At 49.9% G+C, this 26,766-nt stretch overlaps 1 protein-coding gene across 1 annotated transcript in view; it reads left to right on the top strand.

Moving 5' to 3' along the window:
* The window catches only part of GPC3 (glypican 3), a 244,994-nt gene that overhangs the window by 85,813 nt on the left and 132,415 nt on the right, over positions 1-26,766 (top strand). Inside the window, exon 3 of the mRNA XM_054388590.1 lies at positions 19,087-19,781. Within this exon, the coding sequence (XP_054244565.1) occupies positions 19,087-19,781 (695 nt within the window). The remainder of the gene's footprint in view (positions 1-19,086; positions 19,782-26,766) is intronic.

Raw genomic sequence — 26,766 nt, 5'->3', positions numbered from 1 at the left:
GTGCTGGAGCCCAGGAGCAGGCTGTCCAGAGAGGTTGTGGAGTCTCCTTCTCTGGAGACTTCCAGAACCCATCTGGATGTGTTCCTGTGTGAGCTGTCCTAGGTGGTCCTGCTCTGTCAGGATCTCCAGAGGTCACTTCCAGTTGCTACCGTTCCATGGTTTTGGGATGTTTTTTTCCTTACTCCTTCTGTTATCATTATTTATAAACAAGCAGTGTTATTGATCAGGAGATTACATGTTGAACCATGTGGTTCAAAGCAGGGCTTGCTCTGTTGCTGAGCAGCCCAGCTGCCAGCAAACTTTTGGGGAATGCATCAATCGATCCTCTCCCTGTTGCTCTTTAGAAGCAGAACAAACTGAATTTTAATTCCGTGGGAGCAGGGCTAAAGTTGTGGCCCCCCTGCCATGTTCCAGGGATTTAAGCCTGTGAGGAACTTTGGAGAGATGAATGGTGCCATTGCTTTGCAGAGGGTTATTCATGTGCTTGCAGGAAAGCTCATCTGGAGCGGGTGGTGGAGCTTTGGATCGATTTCTGGCAGCGGTGGCTGTGAGCCTTGCTCTTGAAAGCCAAACCATCATCTTGAGCTCCAGTTGCAACAGCTGCCATGCTCTGACAGGGGACAGGAAGGTGACCATAAACCATCACATCCTTTTAAAATGAGTCTTCATCTAAATGGGGCTTTGAGCCAGGGCAAGCAGGATGCAGGAGCCATGGGGGATGCTGGGGCTGGCCCAGCCGTGGACTCAGCTGGTGCCACCAGGATGTGATGTCTCACCTTCTGCTTCTTGCCTGGGCCAGGACCTACCCAAGCATCAATTTGAATCACAGAATGGTAGGGGTTGGAAGGGACTTCTGGAGGTTATTGAGTCCAGCCACAGGCTCACAAGATGTTAGGGGTTGGAAGGGACCTCCGAAGGTTATCGAGTCCAACCCCCCTGCCAGAGCAGGAATGTAGAATCCAGCACAGGTCACACATCTAGATGGGGCTGGAAAGTCTCCAGAGAAGGAGACTCCACAGCCTCTCTGGGCAGCCTGTTCCAGTGCTCTGGACCCTCCCAGTGAAGAAGTTCCTCCTCATGTTCAGATGGAACCCCCCAGCCAGGGCAGGATCACCCACAGGAGGCTGCCCAGGACAGTGCCCAGGCAGGTTTTGAATGACTCCAGAGGTGGAGTGCTCATTACCTCTTGTGCTGACACTGGGCACAACTGAAAAAACACTGTCCCCATCTTTCTGACACCCACTCTTTAAGTATTGATAAGCATTGATAAGTTCTTCCCCCCAGTCTAAGCCCCAAGTCCCTCAGCCTTTCCTCATCAAGTGAGATGTTCCTGTCCTCTCATCATCTTCAAGGTCCTTTGCTGTACCCTCTCCAGCACCTCCCTGTCCTCAGGAAGCATTGAAAGAAGTTGGCTGCACTTGGATGATCCATGGTCTAATTTCTGTGTTGGAAACCCAGAGGGACATCAACTTAGAAATCACTAAACTGCTTTTAGAGAGCCTGGGCACTGTTCTGTGTTTTGGAAACAGCCTTTCCTTAGGGGGAGAGAGAGTCAGATGAATGTTGGCTGCTGTATGTTGCTGAAGAAGTTTGGCCAGCACAGGTAGGAAGCCAGAAATCCAAAATAAAGGGGCTGGAGGGACTTCAAACATCACCAACAGGTGCCCTTGAATCAGTGCAAGTCCTTCCTGTTACTCTAGGGATCAAGAACTGATCTTTTCTATTTGCTTTTCATCAGACAAGTGGAGAGAACTTTAAAAGCGAATTTGGCCAGGGGAGATTAGAAAGGAAGGAATTTGCTTCTTAAATAAATAGTCTGCTCTCCATTGTGGGAGACTTAACAGGCTGATAAAAGCCCTCTGGAATGAAAGGCAGCCTGGAAAACCCCTCTCTCAGATCTGCCTTGCTCTAAAGTTACTGAGACCAACACATTTCCAAAGGCTTTTTTGTTTGTTTTTTTTTTTTTTTGTTGTCCTTTGACTTTTTGAAGACCAGCTTGGACCCGGTGGCTTGCTTTATCTTCATTTATTTGGATGAGTAAAGGAATTTGCTAGACATGCAGGTTTGTGAGGGTTTCCCCCCGACCCTAGAAATTGCTTGTAACTTTTAGTTTAAGATAAACAGAGGAGCTACGCAAACTAGTGTCCTGATCTTTAGAAAGGCTGGGCTTGTAAATTTGGGAGGGAATTGCCCTTTGCTCGAAATGAGGCTCCTCATTCATCTTTTACCAGGCATGCTGCTTTTACCACTCTCTTTCTAACCCTATTAGGGGGAGTTTGGAATCTGCAATTAGTAAAAGATGGCTGAGGAGGGATGGAGGGGACAGGGGAGTGACCAAGTGCTGGCTTCCTTGTGTCTTGTCTCTGTTTGCTGATGAATTTTGTGGTAAAAATAAACCCAGAACTGTGCTGTGGTAAAATACTTGGCTCTGGGGTATCTCTGTTTGCTCAGTGACCCAGAGCAGAGGTTGTGCTCCCTTTCCTGGGGTTTTTAACCCCATTCCTGCTGGGCTGTGCTCCTTGCCTGGGCAACTGGCCCAAAATATGATGGGGATGGAGATTGTTGTCTCTGCAGCAAATTGGAGAGGCAAGAGAGACTAGAAGCAAAGAGCACAAAAATTTTGGAGTTGCAAACAGAATGCAAATAGTGAAGGTGAATGTGGCCCATGGAGGTGATATGAGTTCTGGGCAGTGAGAGAACAAAAGTGTGGTTGGTCCTGCCTTCAGTAATTTAGGTTTTGTTCTGTGGGGGTGGATCTCCCCTGGAGAGGGAAAGAGGAAAATGGGAAATATTTAGAATGTCTGTGTTTTGACATGTGCCTGATAGCAAGCTGCTCATCTGTTCACTGGGTTTGGTTTTGGGCTCCTCACTTCAAGAAGGACATTGAGGGGCTGGAGTGTGTCCAGAGAAGGGCAGCAAAGCTGGGAAAGGGTCTGGAGAGCAGAGCTGGTGAGGAGCAGCTGGGGGAACTGGGGATGTTTAGTGTGGAGAAGAGGAGGCTGAGGGGAGACCTCATTGCTCTCTACAGCTCCCTGAGAGGAGGTTGGAGTGAGGTGGGGGTTGGGCTCTTCTCCCTAGTGACAAGTGATAGAATGAGAGGAAATGGCCTCCAGTTGCATCAGGGGAGGTTTAGGTTGGATCTTAGAAAAATCTTTGCTGCAAGAGTGGTCAGGGATTGGAAGAGGCTGCCCAGGGAGGTGGTGGTCACCATCCCCGGAGGTGTTCAAAACCCATGTGGCCATGGCACTTTGTGCCATGGTTTAGTGGGCATGGTGGTGTTGGATTGACAGCTGGACTTGATGATCACAGAATCAGAGAACTGTTTTAGTTGGAAAAACAATTCTCCATGGGCATCAAGTCCAACCATTGACCTGACTCCACCTTGGTCTTCAAACCAGGTTAGGTTCTCAGCCTGGTGCTATGCTACAAAACGGACTTAGCTTCTCTCTCAAAAGCCATCCCTTTGAGGGGAAAAAAGGCAGTTGTGGGCCATACTTATATGCTCTTAGAGGTCTTTTCCAACCTCAGTAATTCTATGACTCTGTGATTCACCCCAAGATCTGTCAGCTTAAGATGGAACCATTTGGACCCCAGCAATCTCTTCCCTGGGGAGTAGATTTGTTTCCTGCTCCTTCTGCTCTCAGATGTCTCAGAAAGCACTGGACAAGGACAAAAACAGTTTCATTTGCAGTAAATCCCTTCTGCAGGAGCTGTGTTCACCCCACACAAATAGTGAGTGCAGACTTTGATGTTTTCCAAGGCCAAGATTTCTGTTTATCCTTGGGCACTCCTGTATCTGGGCTCTGCTATTCCTCTGCCCTGTGGTCCTGTTGCATACTGCATCCCTAAACTGGTATCCAGTGATGGAAAGGAGCCTGAACTTGAACCCCAATCCTTATGTGGGCTTCAAGCACAGGATCACAGGATGGTAGGAGTTGGAAGGGGCTTGTGAAAATCATGGAATCATAGAATTGTTATGGCTGGAAAGGACCTCAAGGCTCAGCCAGTTCCAACCCCCCTGCCATGGGCAGGGACACCTCACACTACAGCAGGTTGCTCACAGCCACATCCAGCCTGGCTGCAAAAACCTCCAGGGATGAGGCTTCCACCACCTCCCTGGGCAACCTGTGCCAGTGTCTCACCACCCTCATGGGGAACAACTTCTTCCTAACATCCAATCTGAATCTCCCCACTTCTAGTTTTGTTCCATTCCCCCCAGTCCTGTCACTACCTGATATCCTAAAAACTCCCTCCCCAGCTTTCCTGTAGCCCCCTTCAGATACTGGAAGGCCACAAGAAGGTCTCCTCAGAGCCTTCTCTTCTCCAGACTGAACAGCTCCAACTCCCTCAGTCTATCCTCATAGCAGAGGAGCTCCAGCCCTCTGCTCATCCTCATGAAGATCATTGAGTCCAACCCCCCTGCCAAAGCAGGACCACAGAAGCTAGCACAGGTTGCCCAGGAATGCGTCAAGATGGGTCTTGCAAGTCTCCATGGTTTGGGTATGGGGAGAGGTTTATCTTTCCTTGGTCTGACAGGGTAGCAGCACAACAGAGCTGTTTTTTTTTTTTTTTTGCTGCATAAGCCTCTTCTTTCCCTGTCCTTTCTTTTCCTACTTGTCCTCCCAGAGCTTGGAGCCTACTTCTCCCATCTCTTCTTCATCCCTACTCCCCTTGGTGTGGATCAGGACTCATGTTCACCCCTCCCCCCACCCCTGCCAGCCCTGACTGTTTGCATTTTTAACTTTGCCTTTATTAAACATTCAGGAATCTCTTCAGCATTCACACATCTGTCAGGGCACAGAGCAGAAAATTTCTTGGGGCTCAGGAAAGCAAATTCTACAATAGATCTGCAAGCCATGTTGAATGGAAAGCATCACAGCCAGGTGTCTGAGCACTGAGCCTCAGGAAGGGTTTTACTGCAGAGTCATTCTTAAGAGCTTTGCACTGAGCTTGTTCAGTTTTGAGCTGTATTAGTTCTTTTAGACTGTGGATTTCCTGTGGTGGAGTTGATATTCTCACACAGGGATCGTGGAACCATGGAATGGCTTGAGTGGGAAGGGACCTTAAAGATCAGAATCCCAAAAGATATCTGGTTGGAAGAGACCTCCAAGCTCATCCAGTCTAACCTTCAACCCAGCTCTGAAGGGTCAACACTAAACCATGTCCCTAAGCTCCAGGTCCACAGCCTGCTTGAACACCCCCAGGGATGGTGACTCCTGGGCTGCCCTGGGCAGACCATTCCAGTGTTTGAAAACCCTCCCTGGGAAGAAATATTTCCTAACATCCAGCCTGAACCTCCCCTGGCACAGCTTGAAAACCACCTGCCACAGTCAAGGACCCCTGCCACTAGATCTGGTTGCTCAAAGCCTCATCCAGCCTGGTCTTAAACACTCCCACAACTTCTCTGGGAAACCTCTTCCAGTGTCCCACCACCCTCACAGTAAAGAACTTCTTCCTAATGTCCAATGTAAATCTGCCCTGCTCTGGTTTCAAACCATTGTCCCTTGTCCTATCACTCCAAGCCCTTCTAACCAGTCCCTCCCCAGCCTTCCTGGAGGTCCTCTTCAGGTACTGGAAGACTGCTTGGAGTGACAGGATGAGGGACAATGGCTTTGAGCTGGAAGAGGGGAGACTGAGAGTAGAGATGAGGAAGAAATTCTTTCCAGTGAGGGTAGGGAGACACTGGAACAGGTTGCCCAGGGAGGTTGTGGATGTCCCCTCCCCTTCTCTTCTCCAGACTGAAGAACCCCAACTCTCTCAACCTGTCTTTGAAGGAGAGCTGCTCCAGCTCTCTGATCATCTTACTGGCCTGCCTTGGACCCTCTCCAACAGATCCATGTCCTTCTTGTGCTGGGGGCTCCAGAGCTGGACACAGTACTGCAGGTGAGGCCTCTCCAGAGCAGAGCAGAGGGGCAGAGTCACCTCCCTCATCCTGCTGGCCACACATCTTTGGATGCAGCCTAGGACATGGTTGGATTTTTGGACTCATCCCTCCAAAGAAAAGCTACTTTTCGGCATCCCCTCCAGCATCTGTAACCTTAACTTTTGCTGTTGTGAGATGTGGATATCTGCTTGGATACAGACTGCTGTGCTGACCTCCCTCCAGGCAGGAGTTGGTGCAGGTCAGAGGTGGGGAAGCTGCATTTCTTGTCTCCTCCTTTTGGGGCTTTTTAACAGCTTGTGTTGCTGGTGGGCTCTGTTGCTCTGCATTAACAAAGTCTTTGTGTGGAGCATATAAATAATGAATGGGTGAAGCACAGTGTGACTAATTGTCCAGAAGCTGGGCTGCTCCCCAGAACATCACAAGAAGGTCTTTCCAGGCTGTTTGAAGATGCCAGCTTAGAGCACTTTCATTAGAAACTTCAGGGAGTGTCCTGCCAGGGTACTGGAAAGCTGAATGATTAAAAAGAATAGGCACAGATAATCAGGAGAAGATTCTTCTCTGACCAGAGCATAATGATTTGGCTTTGCCTGGTGGGCAGCACTGGCTTTGGGGACTTGTCTCTTGGCTCCCATGGGAGTGAGGGTGATGGGCATGGGGCTGGAAGGAGCCCAACTCTCATTTAAAGGTTGGACTGAGCCCACACCAGGCTGTGTGGCCCAGTTGATATAGTTGGTGACAAACTCCCCAGGAGCCAGCAATGGTCCCTGGCAGCCCAGCAGGCAGCTGTGTGCTGAGCTGTATCCAGAGCAGGGAGAGCAGCAGCACAGGGAGGGGATTCTGCCCCTCTGACCCCATCTGCAGCACTGCCCCCAGCATAAGAAGGACCTGGAGGTGCTGAAGAGGGTCCAGAGGATGCCAACAAAGGCTGGACCACCTCTCCTATGGAGATAGGCTGAGGGAGTTAGCGTTGTTCAACCTGGAGAAGAGAAGGCTTCAGGGAGACCTGAGAGCAGCCTTCCAGTACCTGAAGGGGGCTCCAGGAGAGCTGGGGAGGGACTCTTGACAAGGGCTTGGAGTGACAGAATGAGGGACAATGACTGAGATGAGACTGGAGATGAGGAAGAAATTCTTTAGAGTGAGGGTGGGGAGATACTGGAACAGGTTGCCCAGGGAGGCTGTGGATGTCCCCTCCCTGGAGGTGTTCAAGGCCAGGTTGGATGAGGCCTTGAGCAACCTGGGCTGGGGGGAGGTGTCCCTGCCCATGGCAGGGGGCTTGGAACTGGATGAGCTTTAATGTCTCTTCCAACCCAAACCACTTAATGATTCTATTCCATTCTATGCTCTTTATGGTGGAGCAAAGGTAGGAAGTGCTTCAAATTTAGAAGAGAGAATAACCAAACAGTTCTGGGTTTCATTACTGCTACTTTGAAGCCAACCTTCCTAATCTGGGGAGCTCCAGTCCATCATTTTAAGAGTGAAAGTCTTGTAAAAGTAATGCAAAAAGCTGTGTTAGAGTGGTTAAAAAAAAGAAAGGCATTTCCTAAGCTCTAAACCCAAATGTGCTCAGAGAACCAAACCTTGTAAAAAGCAGCAGTGGCACCATCTGATGGGGTTTGTAATGCTGCAGACAAAAGTAATTAGGGCTACTTAGAAGAGCTCTCGTCTCCAGATAACGTCGTTAAAACCTCACAGTGCAGCGTAAATCATAACAGAGCAGATCTGGAGCCTGCCCTTGTTGCTGCCAGAGGGAAATCTCCTGCCTTTTTGTTTGCTTTCTGCCTCTCCATGTTTGGCAAACCTTTCCCAAGTTGGTAAATAAATGCTGCCTGCTGTTTGACAAATGACTGTCCTGCTTCAGCTCCCCACCGGTGCTTGTGGCAGCCAGGCTGTGATTGCCAGCAGTTGTTTCTCTCTCTTGGGGAGCATTTCTGTGGGTCTTGCAGGAGGCTGAAGCTGTCTGATTCATTGGAGATACTAAAAAAAAAAGTATTTCCTTCTGTAGAGCTCACTCAGGTGTGGGTGCCCATGGCTCCTTCTGCTGCTTCTGAGCTGTATCGTGGCTGCTGCTCTGCCTGAAAATGTTCTCACAGAATGTTAAGGGCTGGAGGGGACCTCAAAAGCTCATCCAGTCCAACCCCCCTGCCAGAGCAGGGTCACCTAGAGCAGATCTCATAGGAACTCATCCAGGTGGGTTTGGAATGCTTCCAGAGAGGGAGACTCCACAACCTCCCCTGGGCAGCCTGTTCCAGTGTCCTGTCACCCTCACAGGGAAATAATTCTTCCTTCTGTTTCCATGAAACTTCCTATGCCTCAACTTCCACCCATTGCCCCTTGTGCTGCCATTGGGCATCTCCAAGAAGAGCCTGGCTCCAGCCTCTGTCAAGTTCACAACCCCCAAAACTGTCAGTGTTTTCTTGATGAACCTTTGCATTCTATCCATGGATGTTTGAGGGGCTGAGCATTTGTGATTGTTAGATGTCTGGAAGCCCTGGGTCTGAAGGGCATCAGTCATTGTGCTTAGCTCAGTTAATTAACTGATTGATTTTCCACTTGTGGTTTTGCCCCTGGATGGAAACAGTTCCCCCTGGCTGAGAAATTCATGTGGCCAGCAGGAGTAGGGAAGTGATTGTCTTCATGTACTTGGCACCCACACCTTGAGTCCTGAGTTCAGTTTTGAGGCCCTCACACCAAGAAGGACATTGAGGGGCTGGGGTCTGTCCAGAGAAGGGCAATGAAGCTGGGGAAAGGTCTAGAGAACAGGGCTGGGGAGGAGCAGCAGAGGGAGCTGGGGGTGTTTAGTGTGGAGAAGAGGAGGCTGAGGGGAAACCTCATTGCTCTCTACAGCTCCCTGAGAGGAGACTGGAGTGAGGTGGGGGTTGGGCTCTTCTCCCTAGTAACAAGTGATAGGACAAGAGGAGATGGGGAGGGTTAGGTTGGACATTAGAAGAAGCTTCTTCATTGAAAGGACTCTGAATGCCTTTTACAGACTGCCCAAGGTGGTTGAATCCCCATCCCTGGAGATGTTTCAAAGATGGAGAGATGTGGTGCTGAGGGATGTGGTTTAGCACCAGCTGTAGTAGAGTTAAAGAATGGTTGAAGTCAATGATCTTAAAGGTCTTTTCCAGCCAAAACCATTCTGTGATTCTAAGCCAGCTCAGACATTCTCTCTGTGGCTGTGGTGGTGTGGGAAGGTGGCTGCACAGTGCTGCAGTGATGGTTACTGTGGTGCTGGGTTTTGGTGAGCTGGCATGGGGGCAATGTGTGTCCAGGTGGCCAAGAGAGCCAAAGGCATCCTGGCTGGGATTAGAAATGCTGTATCCAGCAGGAGCAGGCAGGGGATTGTCCCCTGGGACTCAGCTCTGGGGAGGCCACACCTGGAGTGCTGTGTCCAGTTTTGGGCACCTCAATGCCAGAGAGATGTGGAGGTGCTGGAGCCAAGGCAGAGGAGGGCAAGGAAGCTGGGAAGGGCCTGGAGAAGAAATCTGATGGAGAGAGACTGAAGGAGCTGAGGATGGTTAGTGTGAAAGAGAGGAGGCTGAGGGGAGACCTCATTGCTGTCTACAACTGCCTGAAAGGAGGTTGTGGAGAGGCTGCTGCTGATCTCTTCTCACAGGTCATTAGTGACAGAACAAGAGGGAACAGCCTCAAGCTGTGACTGGGTAGGGTTAGACTGGACAGTAGGAAACAATTTTTTCATGTCAAGAGTGGTCAGGGATTGGAATGTGCTGCCCAGGGAGCAGCCTGGCTGTGTTTCAAGGTGGTTTGGATGTGGTGCTTGGGGCTATGGTTTAGGGGTGAACTTTGTAGAGCAGGGTTCTGGGTTGGACTTGGTGATCCTGAGGGTCTCTTCCAACCTGAATGTTTCTGTGTGTGGTTCTGTGTCAAAGGGAAGACAGCACCTTTCCAAACAGCTTCAGTCCCTTGTGAAGCTACCCTTGGTGGTGATGGATGGGGCTGGTTCTCTCTCTGGAGCTGCTGTGCCTCTCAGGAGGAATGCTGCGTGGGAACGGCTCTCTGGGGCCGCCGCCAGCTCCTTATGGTTCAGCAGACTGCATCACATAATCTCTTAAATAAACTCATCGAGCCCCAGCCTGGGCTGGAGCCTCCTGCAGCCTGGGGAAGCCAGCAGGTTAATCCAGAGCTCCTCTGGCCCCAGCATCGGTCCCTTTGAAGCAGCTGCAGCTCCTTGTGGGGGCAGCTGGCTCTGGTGCTAAGCAGCAGCCTCATTAGCGGAGCTGAGGACGCTACGACTTCCTTCTCCTGCCAGTAATTCTCACTCAGGGCACTGCTATGCTCTTTTACAATTTAGTTTCTTTTCTCTAATTGCCAGTTTGCAGTGGCCATGCAGCTCTCCCTGGGCTGCCTTCTGGGGAACTTTAGCATTTTGAAAGGAGGATTAGTCTTCCCCTCCTGGCCGCTGGCACCAGGCAGTTAATTCCTCTCCAGGTGCTTGAATGAGAGTCAGGGAATCATAGAATGGGTTGGGTTGGGAGGGTCCTTAAAGATCATCCAGTCCCAACCCCCCTGCTGTGAGACACTTCCCACCAGCCCAGGTTGCTCAAGGTCTCATCCAACCTGGCCTTGAATGTCTCCAGGGAGGGGACATCCACAACCTCCCTGGGCAACAGAGTCCCACCAGCTGCACTCTAAATAAAGAGTTTGTTCCTCATCTCCAGTCTCAATCTCCTTTCTTCCAGCTCAAAGCCATTGCCCCTTGTCCTGTCACTCCCAGCCCTTGTCAAAAGTCCCTCCCCAGCTCTCCTGGAGCCCCCTTCAGGTACTGGAAGGCTGCTCTCATGTCTCCCTGCAGCCTTCTCTTCTCCAGGCTGAACAACCCCAACTGTCTCAGTCTGTCCTTCTTAGCAGAGCAGCTCCAACCCTCTGCTCATCCTGGTGGCCCTTCTCTGGACACCTTCCAGCACCTCCAGATCTTTCCTGTTGTAGGGGCTCCAGAACTGGACACAGTGCTCCAGGTGGGGTCTGAGCAGAGGGGGAGCATCACCTCCCTGTCCCTGCTGGCCACACTTCTCTTGCTGCAGCCCAGTCTCTGCTTGGCTCTCTGGGCTGCAAGTGCACACTGTGCTGTTAAGGGATTTACTCTGTTTCAGCTAGACCTGCAAACCAGCTGCTCTCAATTGTGGCTTTGGAAAAATCTCCCTGAAATAGAAAGAAGAAAGAAATGATTAAATTGTCCTCCAGCAACAAGAGTTTCAATAATGCCATGGTATGAGCAGGGAGGATTGTACCAGCTTTACACCTGAGCACAAACTTAAGGCCTGTGTGAATGTTGAGAGGATGACAGGGTGAAAGATGAAGGGAAATGGCCTCAGGTTGCACCAGGTGAGGTTTAGGCTGGATCTTAAAAGAAGCTTCTTCCTGAAAGAGTTCTCAAAGCCTGGCACAGGCTGCTCAGGGAGGTGGTTGAATCCTCATACTGGAGGTGTTTCAGAGAGGCAGAGATGTGGTGCTGAGGGCCATGGTTTAGCAGCAGCCTTGGTAGAGTGAGAGAATGGTTGGACTGGATGATCTGGAAGGTCTTTTCCAACTGTAACCATTCTATGAGTCTGTGACTAACCCACGAAGTTTCTTCCTCTTTGAAATGCTCAAAATCTGGCTGTGGGTCACTTCTGCTGCTGGCAGCTGGGGTTGAATTCTCTTGCAGCCAGCCCTTTGTGAGGAGTTTTTCAGAATAAGTAACTGCAAGGGCAGTTGGGGGCGAGAGATTTTTTTGTTTGTTTGTTTGTTTTGGAGGAGGGGGGGAGAGATGTGCAAGACTTTTTATTTTCCCCAATTTTATTATTTCTTGCATCTATTAATACAGTCTCACAGTATATCAGAGGTTGGAAGGGACCTCAAGACATCATCAGGTTCAACCCCCCTGCCAGAGCAGGATCACTTAGGGTAGTCTGCACAGGATGCATCCAGGTGGGGTTGGAAAGTCTCCAGAGAAGGAGACTCCACAACTCCCCTGGGCAGCCTGTTCCAGGGCTCTGTCACCCTCACTGTAAAGAAGTTTCTCCTCATGTTGAGCTGAAATCTTCTATGTTCAAGTTTGAACCTGGTGTTCCTTGGTCTATCACTGTGCATCACCCAAAAGAGCCTGGCCCCCTCCACTTGACCCCCACCCGTCAGCTATTGATAGACATTGATCAGATCCCTCTCAGCCTTCTCTTCTCCACACTAAACAGCCCCAGGGCTCTCAGTCTCTCTTCACAGGGGAGATGCTCAAGTCCCCTAAGCATCCTCCTGGCTCTCCCTTGGACTCTCTCCAGCAGGTCTCTGTCTCTCTTGAACTGGGGAGCCCAAAACTGGACACAATATTCCAGGTGTGCTCTCATCAAGGCAGAGTTGAGAGGTAGAAGACCTTCCCTAGCCCTGCTGGACACCTTTCTTGATACGTCCCAGGATCCCATTGGCTCTCTTGGCCACCAGAGCACATTGTTGTTCCATGGAGAACTTGCTGTCCACCAGCACTCCAAGGTCTTTCTCTGTGGAGCTGCTTTCCAGCAGGGCAACAGGAGGCTTTTTATAGTCCCTGTTGTGAGCTCATCTGTGATGGATGTATGCAAAAAGCTGCAAGGCACATGAAGCAGACCCTCCTAGCCAGTGATTATGATAAAAAATGATGTGCATGTCATGACCTCTAAAGCAGTGGGACTGTGTGTGCATGCTCTTCTGATAGGCTACTGCTTCCACACTTCCTTGCTGAAGCCTGGCTCACTCTAGGAGCTTTGCATAGGAGCTGGGAATATTTTTCTAATCATCAGAGAGTCTCTCGGCTCTGATGATAACTTGCAAAGCACTGAGGAGTGAGGGAAGGGAAAAGGGATGACTTTTTGGAAAGGAACTAACAGAGTAGAGGTTAAAGGTGAATGATGAGGCACAGCATGAAAATCCAGGCAGCATATGCAGGGCTGTTAAAAAAAAAAAACAAACCACCAAGCCACTGGTCAAAAAAGTTCTTAGTGTTCTCTGAAGCAAAAAGTCTTCTGGAGCTCTTGAGGATAAAGAAGGGGAAGAAAAAAAAGTTTCCTAATCCATTTGCCCTATTTAAAGAGACTTTTTTTTTTTTTTTGGTTTTCAAACTTTTAACAACAGTGCAACCAGAATTGGCTCTGCTTGCACACAGCCTGCACATTCACCCTGCCCTGTGTCAGCCAGGCCATTGTGAGAGCAGAGAGAGGAACTCTGTGTCCTTGCACCACTGCATCCAGTCTTGTTTAGTGTCTTTACCAATGATCTGGATGAGGGGATTGAGGCACCCTCAGTAAGTGAGGGGTCCCTGCCCCCATGGCAGGGGGGTTGGAACTAGATGACCCTTGAGGTCCCTTCCAACCCTGACAATTCTGTGAGTCGAAGCTTGCAGGTGGCACTAAGCTGGGCAGGAGTGTTGGGCTGCTGGAGGGAAAGAAGGCTCTGTAGAGGGACCTGGCCAGGCTGGATTGATCGGCCAAGGCCAATGGGATGAGATGCAACAAGGCCAAGAGCTGGGTCCTGCACTTGGGTCACAACCACCCCATGAATGCTCCAGGCTTGGGGCAGAGTGGCTGGAAACTGCCCAGCAGAGAAAGCCCTGGGGGTGCTGGGTGACAGCAGTTGAACATGACCCAGGGGGTGCCCAGGTGGCCAAGAAGGGCACCAGCAGCCTGGGCTGTACCAGCAATAGTGTGACCAGCAGGAGCAGGGCAGGGATTGTCCCCCTGGACTCAAAATTGGTGAGGCCACATCTCGATTACAGTGTTCAGTTTTAGGTCCCTCACACCAAGAAGGACATTGAGGTGCTGGAGAATGTCCAGAGCAGGACTACAAAGCTGGGGAAGGGTCTGGAGAACAGGGCTGGTAAGGAGCTGCTGAGGGGACTGGGGCTGTTTAGAGTGGAGAAGAGGAGGCTGGGTAGAGACCTTCTAGCTCTCTATAGGTCCCTCAGAGAAGGCTGGAGCCTGGTGTGGGGTTGGTCTCTTCTCCCTAGTGACAAGTGCTAGGATGAGAGGAAGTGACTTCAAGTTGCACCCGGGAAGGTTTAGGTTGAATCTTAGATGAAAATTCTTGACTGAAAGGGTCCTCAAAGGCTGGCATAGGCTGCTGAGGAGGGTGGTTGAATCCCCATCACTGGAGGTGTTCAAAAACCCTGCAGACTTGGCTCTTTGGGACATGGTGTAGTGGTGGTGGGTTTGTGGTTGGACCTTAGTGATTCTGTGATCCCTCAGTCCATGGCGTTTGGAAGGGTTGCTGTCATCTGGGGATGCAGGTGCTTGCTCTGGGCTTGCTGGGGCAGTCCTGACATGGGTGTCAGGAACTGTGGGCAAAATGTTTCGGTGGGATGCACAGCTGGGAGGTGTGGAGGCACCAGGTGGGATGGAGACACTTCTAGCAGAGCTCTGTTGGTAGCTTCAGCTTTGAGCACTGCTTATGCCAGAGCTGCCTGCATGTTGGTGTGGGGAGCAGCAAACAGCACATGGTCCCTGTCCCACCTGTATGCCTGTGTAGGGTGCATGCTGGAAGTCCCTGGAGATGTGATGGTCTCAAAAGCTCTTGAGTAACACGAAAGGTTGTGCAGGGCAAGCAGCAAGGCCTGGCCCTGCTCATGACCCCCCGTGGAGACAAGTTGTGCCATGCTTAGCTGCATCCCAGCCCTAACAAATGGGAAAGAAAAAAAAAACAGTTTGGGTTTTAAAAATTCAACATTCTCTTGAATTATTGACCAGGAATGATTTTCATGCAGGTTGAACCTGGGTGTGTGTCTGCAGAGTGATGTAGCTGGGAGCAGTGACATCGCAGGGGGTCGGTGACCTGCAGGCAGAGAGGTTGTTCATTACTGTTAGCATTCTCTGAGTGGTGCCCTGGAGGGTGGCACACAGCCTGCTAGAGAGTTGGCCAAAGCAAAAGGCTTTAGTGGTGGCCTCCCCTTCCAACGCTGTGACTTGCAAACTGGGGTGTGTGGGGGTTGGTTGTGTTTACATCACAGGAGCACAGGATGTCAGGGGTTGGAAGGGACCCAAAGAGATCATTGAGTCCAACCCCCCCCTGCCAGAGCAGGACCAGAGAATCCAGCACAGGTCACAGAGGAACACATCCAGACTGGCCTTGAAAGTCTCCAGAGAAGGAGACTCCACAACCTCTCTGGGCAGCCTGTTCCAGTGCTCTGTAACCCTTACAATGAAGAAGGTCCCCTTTGTGTTGAAGTGGAACCTCCTGTGCTGCAGCTTACATCCGTTACTCCTTGTCCTATCCCAGGGAGCAAGTGAGCAGAGCCTGTCCCCTCCCTCGTGACACCCACCCCTCAGATATTGATAGACATTTATTAGATCCCCGCTCAGTCTTCTCCTCTCCAGACTAAACAGCCCCAGGTCCCTCAGCCTCCAGTGCTCCAGTCCCTTAATCATCCTGTAGCCCTCTGCTGGACCCTCTCTAGCAGGTCTCTGTCCCTCCTAAACTGGGGAGTCCAGAACTGAACACAGTACTCAAGATGAAGTCTCACCAGGACAGAGTAGGGAGGGAGGAGAACCTCCCTGGCTCTGCTGGACACTCTCCTCTGAATGCCCCCCAGGACCCCCTTGCCCTTCTTGGCCCCCAGGGCACATTGCTGTCCCATGCAGAACTTGCTGCCCACCAGCACTCCCAGGTCCTTCTCCTTGGGGCTGCTCTCCAGCAGATCCCCTCCCAACCTATCCTGCTGCAGTTTATTCTTCCTCCCCAGGTGCAGGACTCTGCACTTGTCCTTGTTGACCCTAATTTGGTTCCTCTGTGCCCAGCTCTCACTCTGTCCAGGTCTCACTGAATGGCTGCACAACCTTCTGGCGTCTCAGCCAAGCCTCCAAGTTTGGTATCCTCAGCACACTTGCTGAGCAGACTCTGTCTGTCTGTCTGTCTGTCCCCTCATCAATGTCATTGATGAAGACGCTGAAGAGGACCAGACCCAGCACTGATCCCTGGGGGACTCCACAGGTCACAGCTCTCCAGCTGGACCTGGCACCATTGACCACCACCCTTTGGACTCTATCTTGTAACCAGTTCCTAATCTATCTCATTGTCTCCTCTTCCATCCCACACTTCCTGAGGTTGCTCCCTAGGATGTCATGGGACATAGCTAGGTGTATTCTTTCAACTTGGGAGCCCAGAACTGAAGGGCAAGGAGAAGGATTGGAGAGGCTGAAGGACTGGAGAGAGTCCAGCAGAGAGACACTAAGATGCTGAGAGGACTGGAATATCTACCTTAAAAGGAGAGGTTGAGAGACCTGGAGCTTTTTAGCCTGGAGAAGAGCAGCCTGAGAGGGAATCTGGTCAATGTTGGTCAATATCTAAAGGGAGAGTGTCAGGAGGATGGAGCCAGACGCTTCTCAGTGGTGTCCAGTGACAGGACAAGGGGCAAGAGGCACAAACTGGAACCCAGGAGGTTCCATGTAAACATAAGGGAAAAAAATCCACCCTTTGAGGGTGCCAGAGCACTGGATCAGGCTGCTCAGAGGGGTTGTGGAAAGTCTGGAGACATACAAACCCACCTGGATGTGTTCCTGTGGGTTTTGCTTTGGGTGATCCTGCTTTAGCAGGGGGGTTGGACTAGGTGATCTTCAGAGGTCCCTTCCAGTCCCTATCAGTCTGTGATTCTGTGGTTTTAAAAGCCTCCTGAGGGCAAAGACTGTGATTAAGGAAATAACTGCAGTGGCTCTGCTGCTGGAGACTTGCCTTCTTGCAAAGTGGAAGAGGTGGAGGCAGAAAGTCCTCAAGTCTTTGATGGTGGAGAGGCAAATGTTCAGTGATGGTCTCTGTGTAAGACCTGAGCTTCACAGGGCAGTTTGGCACAACCTGATGTGTGGACACTCTGTGGCCAGCAGTCAGCGTTGCTTTGAACCATGGAGCAGCTCACATCCAGGGCAGATGAAGTGATGGATCACAGAATTATAGAATGGTTTGAGTTGGAAGGGACATTAAAGGTCATCTAGGTCCATCTCACTGTCATGGGCAAGGACACCTCCCATTAGACCAGGTTGCTCAAGGCCCTGTCCAGCCTGGAAGGAGGCATCCACACCTCCCTGGGCAACCTGTTCCAGTGTCTTCTCACCCTCACTCTAAAGAATTTCTTCCTCATCTCCAGTCTCAATCTCCCCTCCTCCAGCTCAAAGCCACTGTCCCTCATCCTGTCACTCCCAGCCTTTGTCAAAAGTATCTCCTCAGCATTTCTGTAGTCCCCTTCAGGTACTGGAAAGCTGCTCTAAGCTCTCCCTGGAGCCTTCTTTCTCCAGGCTGAACAGCCCCAACTCTCCCAGCCTGTGCCCATAGGGGAGGTGCTCCAAACCTGGTGTTTGGGAAAGCTACAGCACTGCAGGAGCTTCTCAAATGGCTTTGAGGACACTTAAGTGCAGAGTGGGTGCTGGGGATTGAGTCCAAATATCCTCTCTGATTAAGCTCCTGTAAATATTTTCCTTTTCACAATGGATTGTCAGCATTTATTGTTTCCTGGTTTTATCCACTCTACAGTTTGTCAAATATTCATCTCTGTCTTAAATTAAGTCTCAAGACAGAATTCCTGTTAATGCCAGATCAATATGAAAGAGAGAGAGAGAGAAACTGCCGTCCAGCCCTTTTCTGGAATCAATAACTTCTTTAAAAGCTGTGTGACCAGCAGGTCAAGGGAGGTTCTCCTCCCCCTCTACTCTGCCCTGGTGAGGCCACAGCTGGACTATTGTGTCCAGTTCTGGGCTCCCCAGATCAAGAAGGACAGGGAACTACTGCAGAGAGTCCAATGGAGGCTAAAAAGATGCTGAGGGGCCTTGATCGTGGAGCATTCTGTGAGGAGGAAAGGCTGAGAGCCCTGGGGCTGTTTAGCCTGGAGAAGAGCAGCCCTAGAGGGGATCTTTTCAACAGCTGAAGGGTGGAGGTCAAGAGGATGGGGTTGGCCTTTTTCAGTGGTGCCCAGTGACAGGACAAGGGACAGCAGGCACAAACTGGACACAGCAGGTTTCAGTTGAACTTAAGGAGGAACTTCTTTGCTGTGAGGGTGCTGGAGCCCTAGAGCAAGCTGTCAGGAGATGTGCTGGAGCCTCTTTCTGTGGAGACTTTCAAAACCTGAGAAGCTCAAACTGTGCCAACAGTGTGCGCTTGCAGCCCAGAGAGCCAACCAGAGCCTGGGCAGCAGCAAGAGAAGCATAGCCAGTAGGGCAAGAGAGGTGATTCTCCCCCTCTACTCCATTCTGGTAAGACTCCACCTGGAGCACTGTCCAGTTCTGGAGCCTCTATTACAGGAAAGATCTGGAGGTGCTGGAAGGTGTCCAGAGAAGGGCCACGAGGATGAGCAGAGGTCTGGAACTCCTCTGCTATGAAGACAGATTGAGAGAGTTGGGGTTGTTCAGCCTGGAGAAGAGAAGGCTCTAAGGAGACCTTATGTGTCTTTCCAGTATTTGAAAGGGGCCTCAAGAAAGCTGGGGAGGGACTTTTTAGGGTATCAGGTAGTGATAGGACTGGGAGGAATGAAGCAAAACTAGAAATGGGTAGATTCAAATTGGATGTTAGGAAGAAGTTGTTCCCCATGAGGGTGGTGAGAGATTGGCACAGGTTGCCCAGGGAGGTGGTGGAAGCCTCATCCCTGGAGGTTTTTCTGGATGTGGCTGTGAGCAACCTGCTGTAGTGTGAGGTGTCCCTGCCCACGGCAGGGGAGTTGGAACTGGCTGAGCCTTGAGGTCCTTTCCAACCCTGACAATTCTGTGATTCTATGTTCCTATGCAACCTACTCTGGGTGACCCTGTTTTAGCAGGGAGGTTGGACTAGATGCTCTCCAAAAGTCCATTCCAGTCCCTACTGTCCTCTGCCATTCTGTGATTGTATGGTAACTAGGTTGGTTTCTCTGGCATTTGAAGGTTGGTTTCTCTGGCATTTGAGGGTTGGTTTCTCTGGCATTTGAGGGTTGGTTTCTCTGGCATTTGAGGGTTGGTTTCTTTGGCATTTGAGGGTTGGTTTCTTTGGCATTTGAGGGTTGGTTTCTTTGGCATTTGAGGGTTGGTTTCTTTGGCATTTGACTCAAGCCATGTGTGTCTTTCCCCTGGAAGCTGCTGATGCAGCTGAGGTTTGCTGGTGTTTGACCCAAGGTGGGTCAAGGATGGGAGCAGGCTTTTGCAGCAGTGATGCAGTGTAACACTTTCCTCCTTCCTAAGCTCATCAGCTTTTAGTAACTTGGTTTTTTTTTTTTTGTTTCTTGTTCTGTTTTGCAGAAGCCTTTGAAATTGTCGTTCGGCACGCAAGGAACTTCACCAACAGCATGTTTAGGACCCACTACCAGAGCATGGGGCCCAGAGCTCTGAAGCTGGTTGGAGAACTTTTCACTGACGTCTCACTGTACATCCTGGGCTCTGACATCAGTGTCAACACCATGATCAATGAATTTTTTGATGGCTTGTTCCCTTTAGTTTATACTCAGCTGATCAATCCCAGCTTCCCCCATCCCTCCGCGGACACGACCGAATGCCTGCGGGTGGCCGGCAGAGACCTCAAAGCCTTCGGTAACTACCCCAAGGTGATGATGACCCAAGTGGCCAAGTCCCTGCAGGCCACTCGAGCCTTCCTGCAGGCCCTCAACCTGGGCATCGAGGTGATCAACACTACTGACCACTTGAAATTCAGTAAGGACTGCGGGCGAGCCCTGCTGAAGATGTGGTTCTGCTCCCACTGCCAGGGGCTGCTCCTGGCCAAGCCCTGCACCGCCTACTGCAGCCTGGTGGTGCAGGGCTGCTTGGCAGGCGTGGGGGAGATCGATAAACACTGGAGGGAGTACATTGGCTCTCTGGAAGGGCTGACCAAAGGCATGCGTGGCATCTACGACATGGAGCACGTCCTGCTGAACCTCTTCTCCGTGGTGCGGGAGGCCATTGTCTACACGCAGAAGAGCGAAGGGAAGTTCTCCGCAACTGTGAGTGCTTAACCTCCTCCCTTGCTTCCTTCAGCTGAGCAGTAATCAATCAACCAACCAAGCAATGCCCCACCTTGGGCAGCGGTTAATTAATGTGGGGGGTTGGAAATTCCACCCCCCTCCCCCCAGTGTTCAGTTTGCCAGCCCAGCCCAGCTGGAAGCTGTACTTACAAGCAAAACTACGATTGACAGTGGAGTGCAATCAGTATAGAATTGTTAGGGCTGGAAGGGACCTCGAGGCTCAGCCAGTTCCCACCCCCCTGCCATGGGCAGGGGCACCTCACACTACAGCAGGTTGCTCACAGCCACATCCAGCCTGGCTGCAAAAACCTCCAGGCATGAGGTTTCCACCACCTCCCTGGGCAACCTGTGCCAGTCTCTCACCACCCTCCTGGGGAAGAACTTCTTCCTAACATCCAATCTGAATCTCCCTACTTCTATTTTTGCTCTATTCCCCTCAGTCCTATCACTCCCTGACACCCTCAAAAGTCCCTCCCCAGCTTTCTTGGAGCCCCCTTCAGATCCTGGAAGGCCACAAGAAGGTCTCCTTACAGCCTTCTCTTCTCCAGACTGGACAACCCCAACTCTCAGTCTGTCTCTGTAAGAGACAGGGAGGTTGTGGATGACATCCTGGAGATGTTCGAGCCCAGGGTGGACAAGGCCTTGGGCAACCTGATTTAGTGAAGGTTTCCTGGCCCATGGCAGGGGGATTGGAACTGGGTGATCCTTGAGGTCCCTTCCAACCCTAACAATCCAAAGGCCAGACTGGATGTCGCTCTGAGCAACCTGGTCTAGTGTGAGGTGTCCCTGCCCATGGCAGGGGCCTTGGAACTAGATGATTCTTGAGGTTCCTTTCAACCCTGACAATTCTATGATTCTATGATCTTTAAGGTCTCTTCCAACCCGAAGCATTCTGTGATACCCCAGCATCTTCAGTACTCCCTGGACAACTGTACTTCTCTTGAGTAGCTCTGTGTTTGTGTAGCTGAGGCTAAACTCCAGCAGTTTAGTCCTTGGTTTAGGACCAGGCTCGGTAGAGTTAGATAATGGTTGGGCCCAGTGATCATAAAGGTCTTTTCTGACCAAAACAATTCTATGATTCTGTGAACCCTTCCCCATCAGGGAAAAGGATCAGAAAAAGGAGAGCAAAGCTATGGGTTGACATGAAAATGGATTTAATGAAGCAAGAGAAATAATACCAATGCTAGTATAAAGTACATAAAGTTATATTCAGCTCAGTGGAGGCACAGCAGTCACACTAAACAGGAAAGCAGTTCTCAAGAGCAGGAGAAGAAGGAAGAGCAGCAGGGTGAGGAGGAGCCACCAAAGCAAGAGGTGGAGACCAAGCAGGAGGCTCCTCTCTCCTCACCAAACAACTGAGTTTAATGCCCGCTCAGGTCAGCTGTCCTGGCTGACTCCAAACTGTAATGACCTGCAGGCCATGCTTGGCCTGGGATTCAGTCCCAGCAAAAGCAGGGCACCCAGAAAGGCTGATCCAGCCCTCCAGGTGGAACTTACCTCCTTTGACATCATTAAAATTACTTCCAAACAGATGCCAAGTGCAGGCATGTACTGTGGCATCCCCTGCTTCCTGATTTCGTAGAACCCCTGAATGGTTTTGGTTGGGAAAGACCATGAAATCATGAAGTCCAACCACTCTCTAACTCTACCAAGTCTGATTCCAAACAATTTACTGTCTAAGAGCTGCTCTTCCCTCTTTCTGGTAGCTCATTCCAGTTTTAAGCTGCATTTAATCCCAGGGGTGAGGTTATTAGGAGTGAGCTGACTCAGTAAGAACATGTCATATGAATTTCTGAACTTCCCATGAAAGTCAGGCTTCCTTGTTCAGCAAATCCTGCAGCTCCACTGGGACACCCGGGACAAATGGACTCTGGTAACACAGCACTTGTTTTGCAGAGGAGGTTTTACTTGAGACACAGCTTAGGTGCTCTGTGCAGATAGGGCAGAGCTGGGGATAGAGGCAAGTGGGTGGGAATGCTGTTAGAGTTTGCTTAAAGCTAATGATGATTAAAATTATAGAATCATAGAATGATTTGTGTTGGAAGGCAACTTGAAGATCATCTACTTCCACCCCTCCTGCCATGGGCAGGGACACCTTCCACTAGCTCAGGTTGCTCAAAGCCTCATCCAACCTGGCCTTGAACAACATCAGGGAGGGGACATCCACAGCCTTCCTGGGCAACCGGTGCCAGTGTCTCCCCACCCTCACTCTAAAGAATTCCTTCCTCATCTCCAGTCTGATCTCCAATCTGAGAGCAAATGGCTTGAAATTGTGCCAGGGGAGGTTTAGGTTGGAGATTAGGAAAAAAAGAGCAGTAGCAGCGGAGTAATCCTTCACTTGGGGACATGGTATCCTACTGGGATTTGCACCTCCTTGGTTCCAATCCAGACCAAAATGGCAGGTCCGAGGATGAGACCTCTTGTGATGTGCTCATGCCCAGCTTCTGAAAGGAGCCACTAAGGGAATTGGGATTGTTTAACCTGGAGAAGAGAAGGCTGAGGGGAGAGCTCATTGCTCTCCACAACTCCCTGAAAGGAAATTGGAGTGAGGTGGGGGTTGGGCTTTTCTCCCAAGTAATTAGCAATAGGATAAGAGGAAATGACCTGAAATTGTGCCAGGGGAGGGCTAGGTTGGATATTGGGAAAAATGCCTTTGGAGCAAGAGTGGTCAGGGATTGGAAGAGGCTGCCCAGGGAGGTGGTGGAGTCTTCATCCCTGGAGGTGTTCAAGAAGCATGTGGCCATGGCACTTGGGGCCATGGTTTAGTGGCCATGGTGGTGTTGGGTTGATGGTTGGACTGAATCTAACAAGCACAAATCTATGATTCTATAAAAACTTGTCCACGTTGCACGAGCCTGTTGGATCTGGAAAGATCAACTGATGCATTCAGCTGTGAGCAAAAGCATCCAGCAACCTTTTCACTACCAAACCTGCCATGCTTGTGATCCCTGAGGCAAGAAGAGAAGTGTTGCCCTCCCTGGCTGTGTGCCAGGCTTTGCACAGGGAGGGAGGTGTTCAAAGAAAAAGCTTGGATGTGGCACTTGGAGCCATGATTTAGTTGTCAGGAGGTGTTAGGTAATAGGTTGGACTGGGGTTGTTTATCCTGGAGAAGAGGAGGCTCAGGGGTGACCTCATTGCTCTCTAAAACTACCTGAAGGGAGGTTGTAGCCAGGTGGGTGTTGGTCTCTTCTCCCAGGAAATCAGCGCTAGAAGAAGAGGACACAGTCTCAAGCTGTGCAGGGGAAGTTTAGGCTGGAGGTGAGGAGAGAGTTCTTCACAGAAAGAGAGATTTGCCATTGGGATGTGCTGCCCAGGGAGGTGGTGTAGTCATCATCCCTGGAGGTGTTCAGAAAAGGATTGGCTGTGGCACTTGGAGCCATGGTTTAGTTAGTCATGAGGTGCTGGGTGATAGGTTGGACTTGATGATCTCTGAGGTCTTTTCCACCCTTGTTGGTTCTGTGATGATCTCTGAGGTCTTTTCCAATCTTGTTGGTTCTATGATTCTGTGATGATCTCTGAGGTCTTTTCCAACCTGGTCAGTTCTGTGATTCTGTGATCATGTGCCTTGCTGTAGGATCCTGCAAGGGTAAGTGTCTGTCCTCCCACCTCCTATTTCCTTCTTTTATTGGCACAACAATAAAGCTGCCCTGGTTCTTGGAGGTGTCCTCATGCACAGTGAGGGAACGTGACTGGCAGTTATGTTATAGACTACCGAGACCTTGATCTCTCTCCAGAGAATGTGTTTATGGGAGGATGAGTAGATGGAGTGCCACTAAAGCCAACACAAACCATGGCAGTGAAGCCATAATCTGCTCATCCTCTGCCAAAGGAGAATGTAAATTGACTTCCTTTTAGAATGAAAAAAAAAAGTCATCACTGAGCATTGCAGAACCATTCAGTGCTTCCCTGCTCGCTGGAGCTGTTTGAATTCATTAGTGCCATGTGTAGGAAGGTATCTCTTGAAACATAACTCCTCTGGATTATTTAATACTTGAGTAACTCTTTGATTTGCTTCAGAGACCTTTTTTTGAGTCATCAAAGTGCAAGGAAAAAAGGAAAAATAATAATATAACCCCCTCTAAGCTGAGGAAGCCAATTGCCTGGCAATTGTCATGAAAAGAGAAAGGTCAGTGGGTTGCTAAAGTTTATTTTTAAAATACTGCTGTTGCTCAGCTAAGGCTCTTGTGTCAAGAGCCCACAGCTAATTTTCTTAGGAGTGAAGTTGTCAGCTGTTCAGCAGAGGAGTGAGGAAGCAGTAATGGAAGTGCTGAGGGTCTGAAGCAGAGCATTGCAGGTGGCCTGACTCCCATAGCTGGTCTGCACCTGGAGTAAATAGCTCTGCCTGTGAGGGAGAGAGTAGTGATAGAAACTGATCTTTCTTTCCTTTTCTTTCCTTTTCTTTCCTTTTCTTTCCTTTTCTTTCCTTTTCTTTCCTTTTCTTTCCTTTTCTTTCCTTTTCTTTCCTTTTCTTTCCTTTTCTTTCCTTTTCTTTCCTTTTCTTTCCTTTTCTTTCCTTTTCTTTCCTTTTCTTTCCTTTTCTTTCCTTTTCTTTCCTTTTCTTTCCTTTTCTTTCCTTTTCTTTCCTTTTCTTTCCTTTTCTTTCCTTTTCGTTCCTTTTCTTTCCTTTTCTTTCCTTTTCTTTCCTTTTCTTTCCTTTTCTTTCCTTTTCTTTCCTTTTCTTTCCTTTTCTTTCCTTTTCTTTCCTTCTTCCTTCCTTCCTTCTTTCCTTTTCCTTCCTTTCTTCCTTTTCCTTTCCTTTCCTTCCTTCCTTCCTTCCTTCCTTCCTTCCTTCCTTCCTTCCTTCCTTCCTTCCTTCCTTCCTTCCTTCCTTCCTTCCTTCCTTCCTTCCTTCCTTCCTTCCTTCCTTCCTTCCTTCCTTCCTTCCTTCCTTCCTTCCTTCCTTCCTTCCTTCCTTCCTTCCTTCCTTCCTTCCTTCCTTCCTTCCTTCCTTCCTTCCTTCCTTCCTTCCTTCCTTCCTTCCTTCCTTCCTTCCTTCCTTCCTTCCTTCCTTCCTTCCTTCCTTCCTTCCTTCCTTCCTTCCTTCCTTCCTTCCTTCCTTCCTTCCTTCCTTCCTTCCTTCCTTCCTTCCTTCCTTCCTTCCTTCCTTCCTTCCTTCCTTCCTTCCTTCCTTCCTTCCTTCCTTCCTTCCTTCCTTCCTTCCTTCCTTCCTTCCTTCCTTCCTTCCTTCCTTCCTTCCTTCCTTCCTTCCTTCCTTCCTTCCTTCCTTCCTTCCTCCCTCCCTCCCTCCCTCCCTCCCTCCCTCCCTCCCTCCCTCCCTCCCTCCCTTCCTTCCTCCCTTCCTTCCTTCCTCCCTCTCTCCCTCTCCCCCCCTCTCTCTCTCCCCCTCTCTCCAACTTTCTTTCTCTTTTTCTCTCTTTCTTATCTTTCTTTATTCTATGCAAGATTAAAACCCCAGCTCAAGTCTAAGCCCAGTTGGCATTTCCAAGGCAGTAAGAAACAAATAATCTCAAAGAAGAAGTCTTATAAGGGACCTGAGATTGTGTAGTTTGGAGAAGAGAAGGCTGAGGGAAGACCTCATTGCTCCCTACAACTCCCTGAAAGGAGATTGGAGTGAGGTGGGGATTAGTTGCATTTATTTATTGGGGTGGTTTTATTTTTGTTTTGTTTTGGTTTTTTTGTTTGTTTGTTTCTACCTGTGCTGGAATGAAAGTTTCTCTGTTAAACTTAGCAGCACATAGTGAGTTTCAGAGAATGTACCTGGAAGCAAACAGTTGTATTCACTGCTATCCTGTAAACAGGATTGTTTTGGTGACACCTTTGTCATATCAAAGCCTAAAATGCTGCAGGAGCTGCCTTTGAAATCGTGGGGCTTTGCTCTCATGCTGCCTTCTCATCTCAATCTCTTTTATACTGACTTTGGCCACCACTGCTTCTGTCAGCAAAGTTCAGTTTGCCTGGATGTTATTAAGGATAATGACCACTTATTTAATTGCCATTAAAATCCCCTGGTATTATGGAAAACTTCTCTTCCATGCCTGTAGTGATTATAGTCAGAATAACAACACCTCTGCCCTTGCCTGTCCTTTGGGCTGCTTTGGGTTTCCATGGTGTTGGTGGCACTTGTGCAGCAGTAGTTTCTCCTCCTGGTGAGGGGAGACCTCATTGCTCTCTACAACTCGCTGGAAAGGAGGTTGGAGTGAGGTGGGGGTCAGCCTTTTCTCCCTAGTATCAGGTGATAGAATGAGAGGAAATGGCCTGAAGTTGCATCAGGGGAGGTTTAGTTTGGATATTGAAAGATGTCTTTGCTGCAAGAGCAGTCAGGGATTGGAACAGGCTGCCCAGGGGAGGTGGTGGAGTCCCCATCCCGAGCTGTTCAGGAGAAGTGTGGACATGGCACTCTGGAACATTGTTTAATGGCCATGATGGTGTTGGGTTGATTGTTGGACTTGATGATCTTTGAGGTCTTTTCCAATCAAAACAATTCTATGAGGTCCTCCGGTGTCACCCAATGGAGCATCCATCCTCCAGTGTGGCTGCTCCTCTGTGTTCCTTTGCCTGACTCTAGGTTTGGGCATTTGCACAGAGACCTAGACCCCTCCCTCCCCACCTTTACAGCTTGCAGAAGACCTGCCTACAAAGGGTAGGTGAACTTGAGCTCCAGAGGTGTTGCTGAGCCTCCAGGCAGGATTCTGAGCAGCTCTGCAGTCCCCAGGATGAGAAGTCATACTGCTGTTAATCTGCTCTGTGTTAATCTGTGTGCCTCCAGGCATGCATTTAAATGTAAGCTTACGAGCCTGTGTTGCTCCTGGTGTGTAAACAGCAGTGCAGAAGAGTGAGTTCAGTCATCTGGCAGGAGGCAATTCCCACCCCAAGCCTTGCTTCAAGAGCTGATTTGCCAGCCATGCTGTGTATTAGGGCCTTATTATTTCTACAATTTGTCTGGTTCCAAACTTCACCTCTAAAATACGCTATTAAAATACTTTATCAAGGAGGCTGAGGCTCA

This window comes from Indicator indicator, chromosome 17 (genome assembly GCF_027791375.1).
Source record: "Indicator indicator isolate 239-I01 chromosome 17, UM_Iind_1.1, whole genome shotgun sequence".
Lineage (NCBI taxonomy): Eukaryota > Metazoa > Chordata > Aves > Piciformes > Indicatoridae > Indicator > Indicator indicator.
Note: the sequence above shows the minus strand (reverse complement) of the source record. Positions and strands in the feature narration are given on the sequence as shown.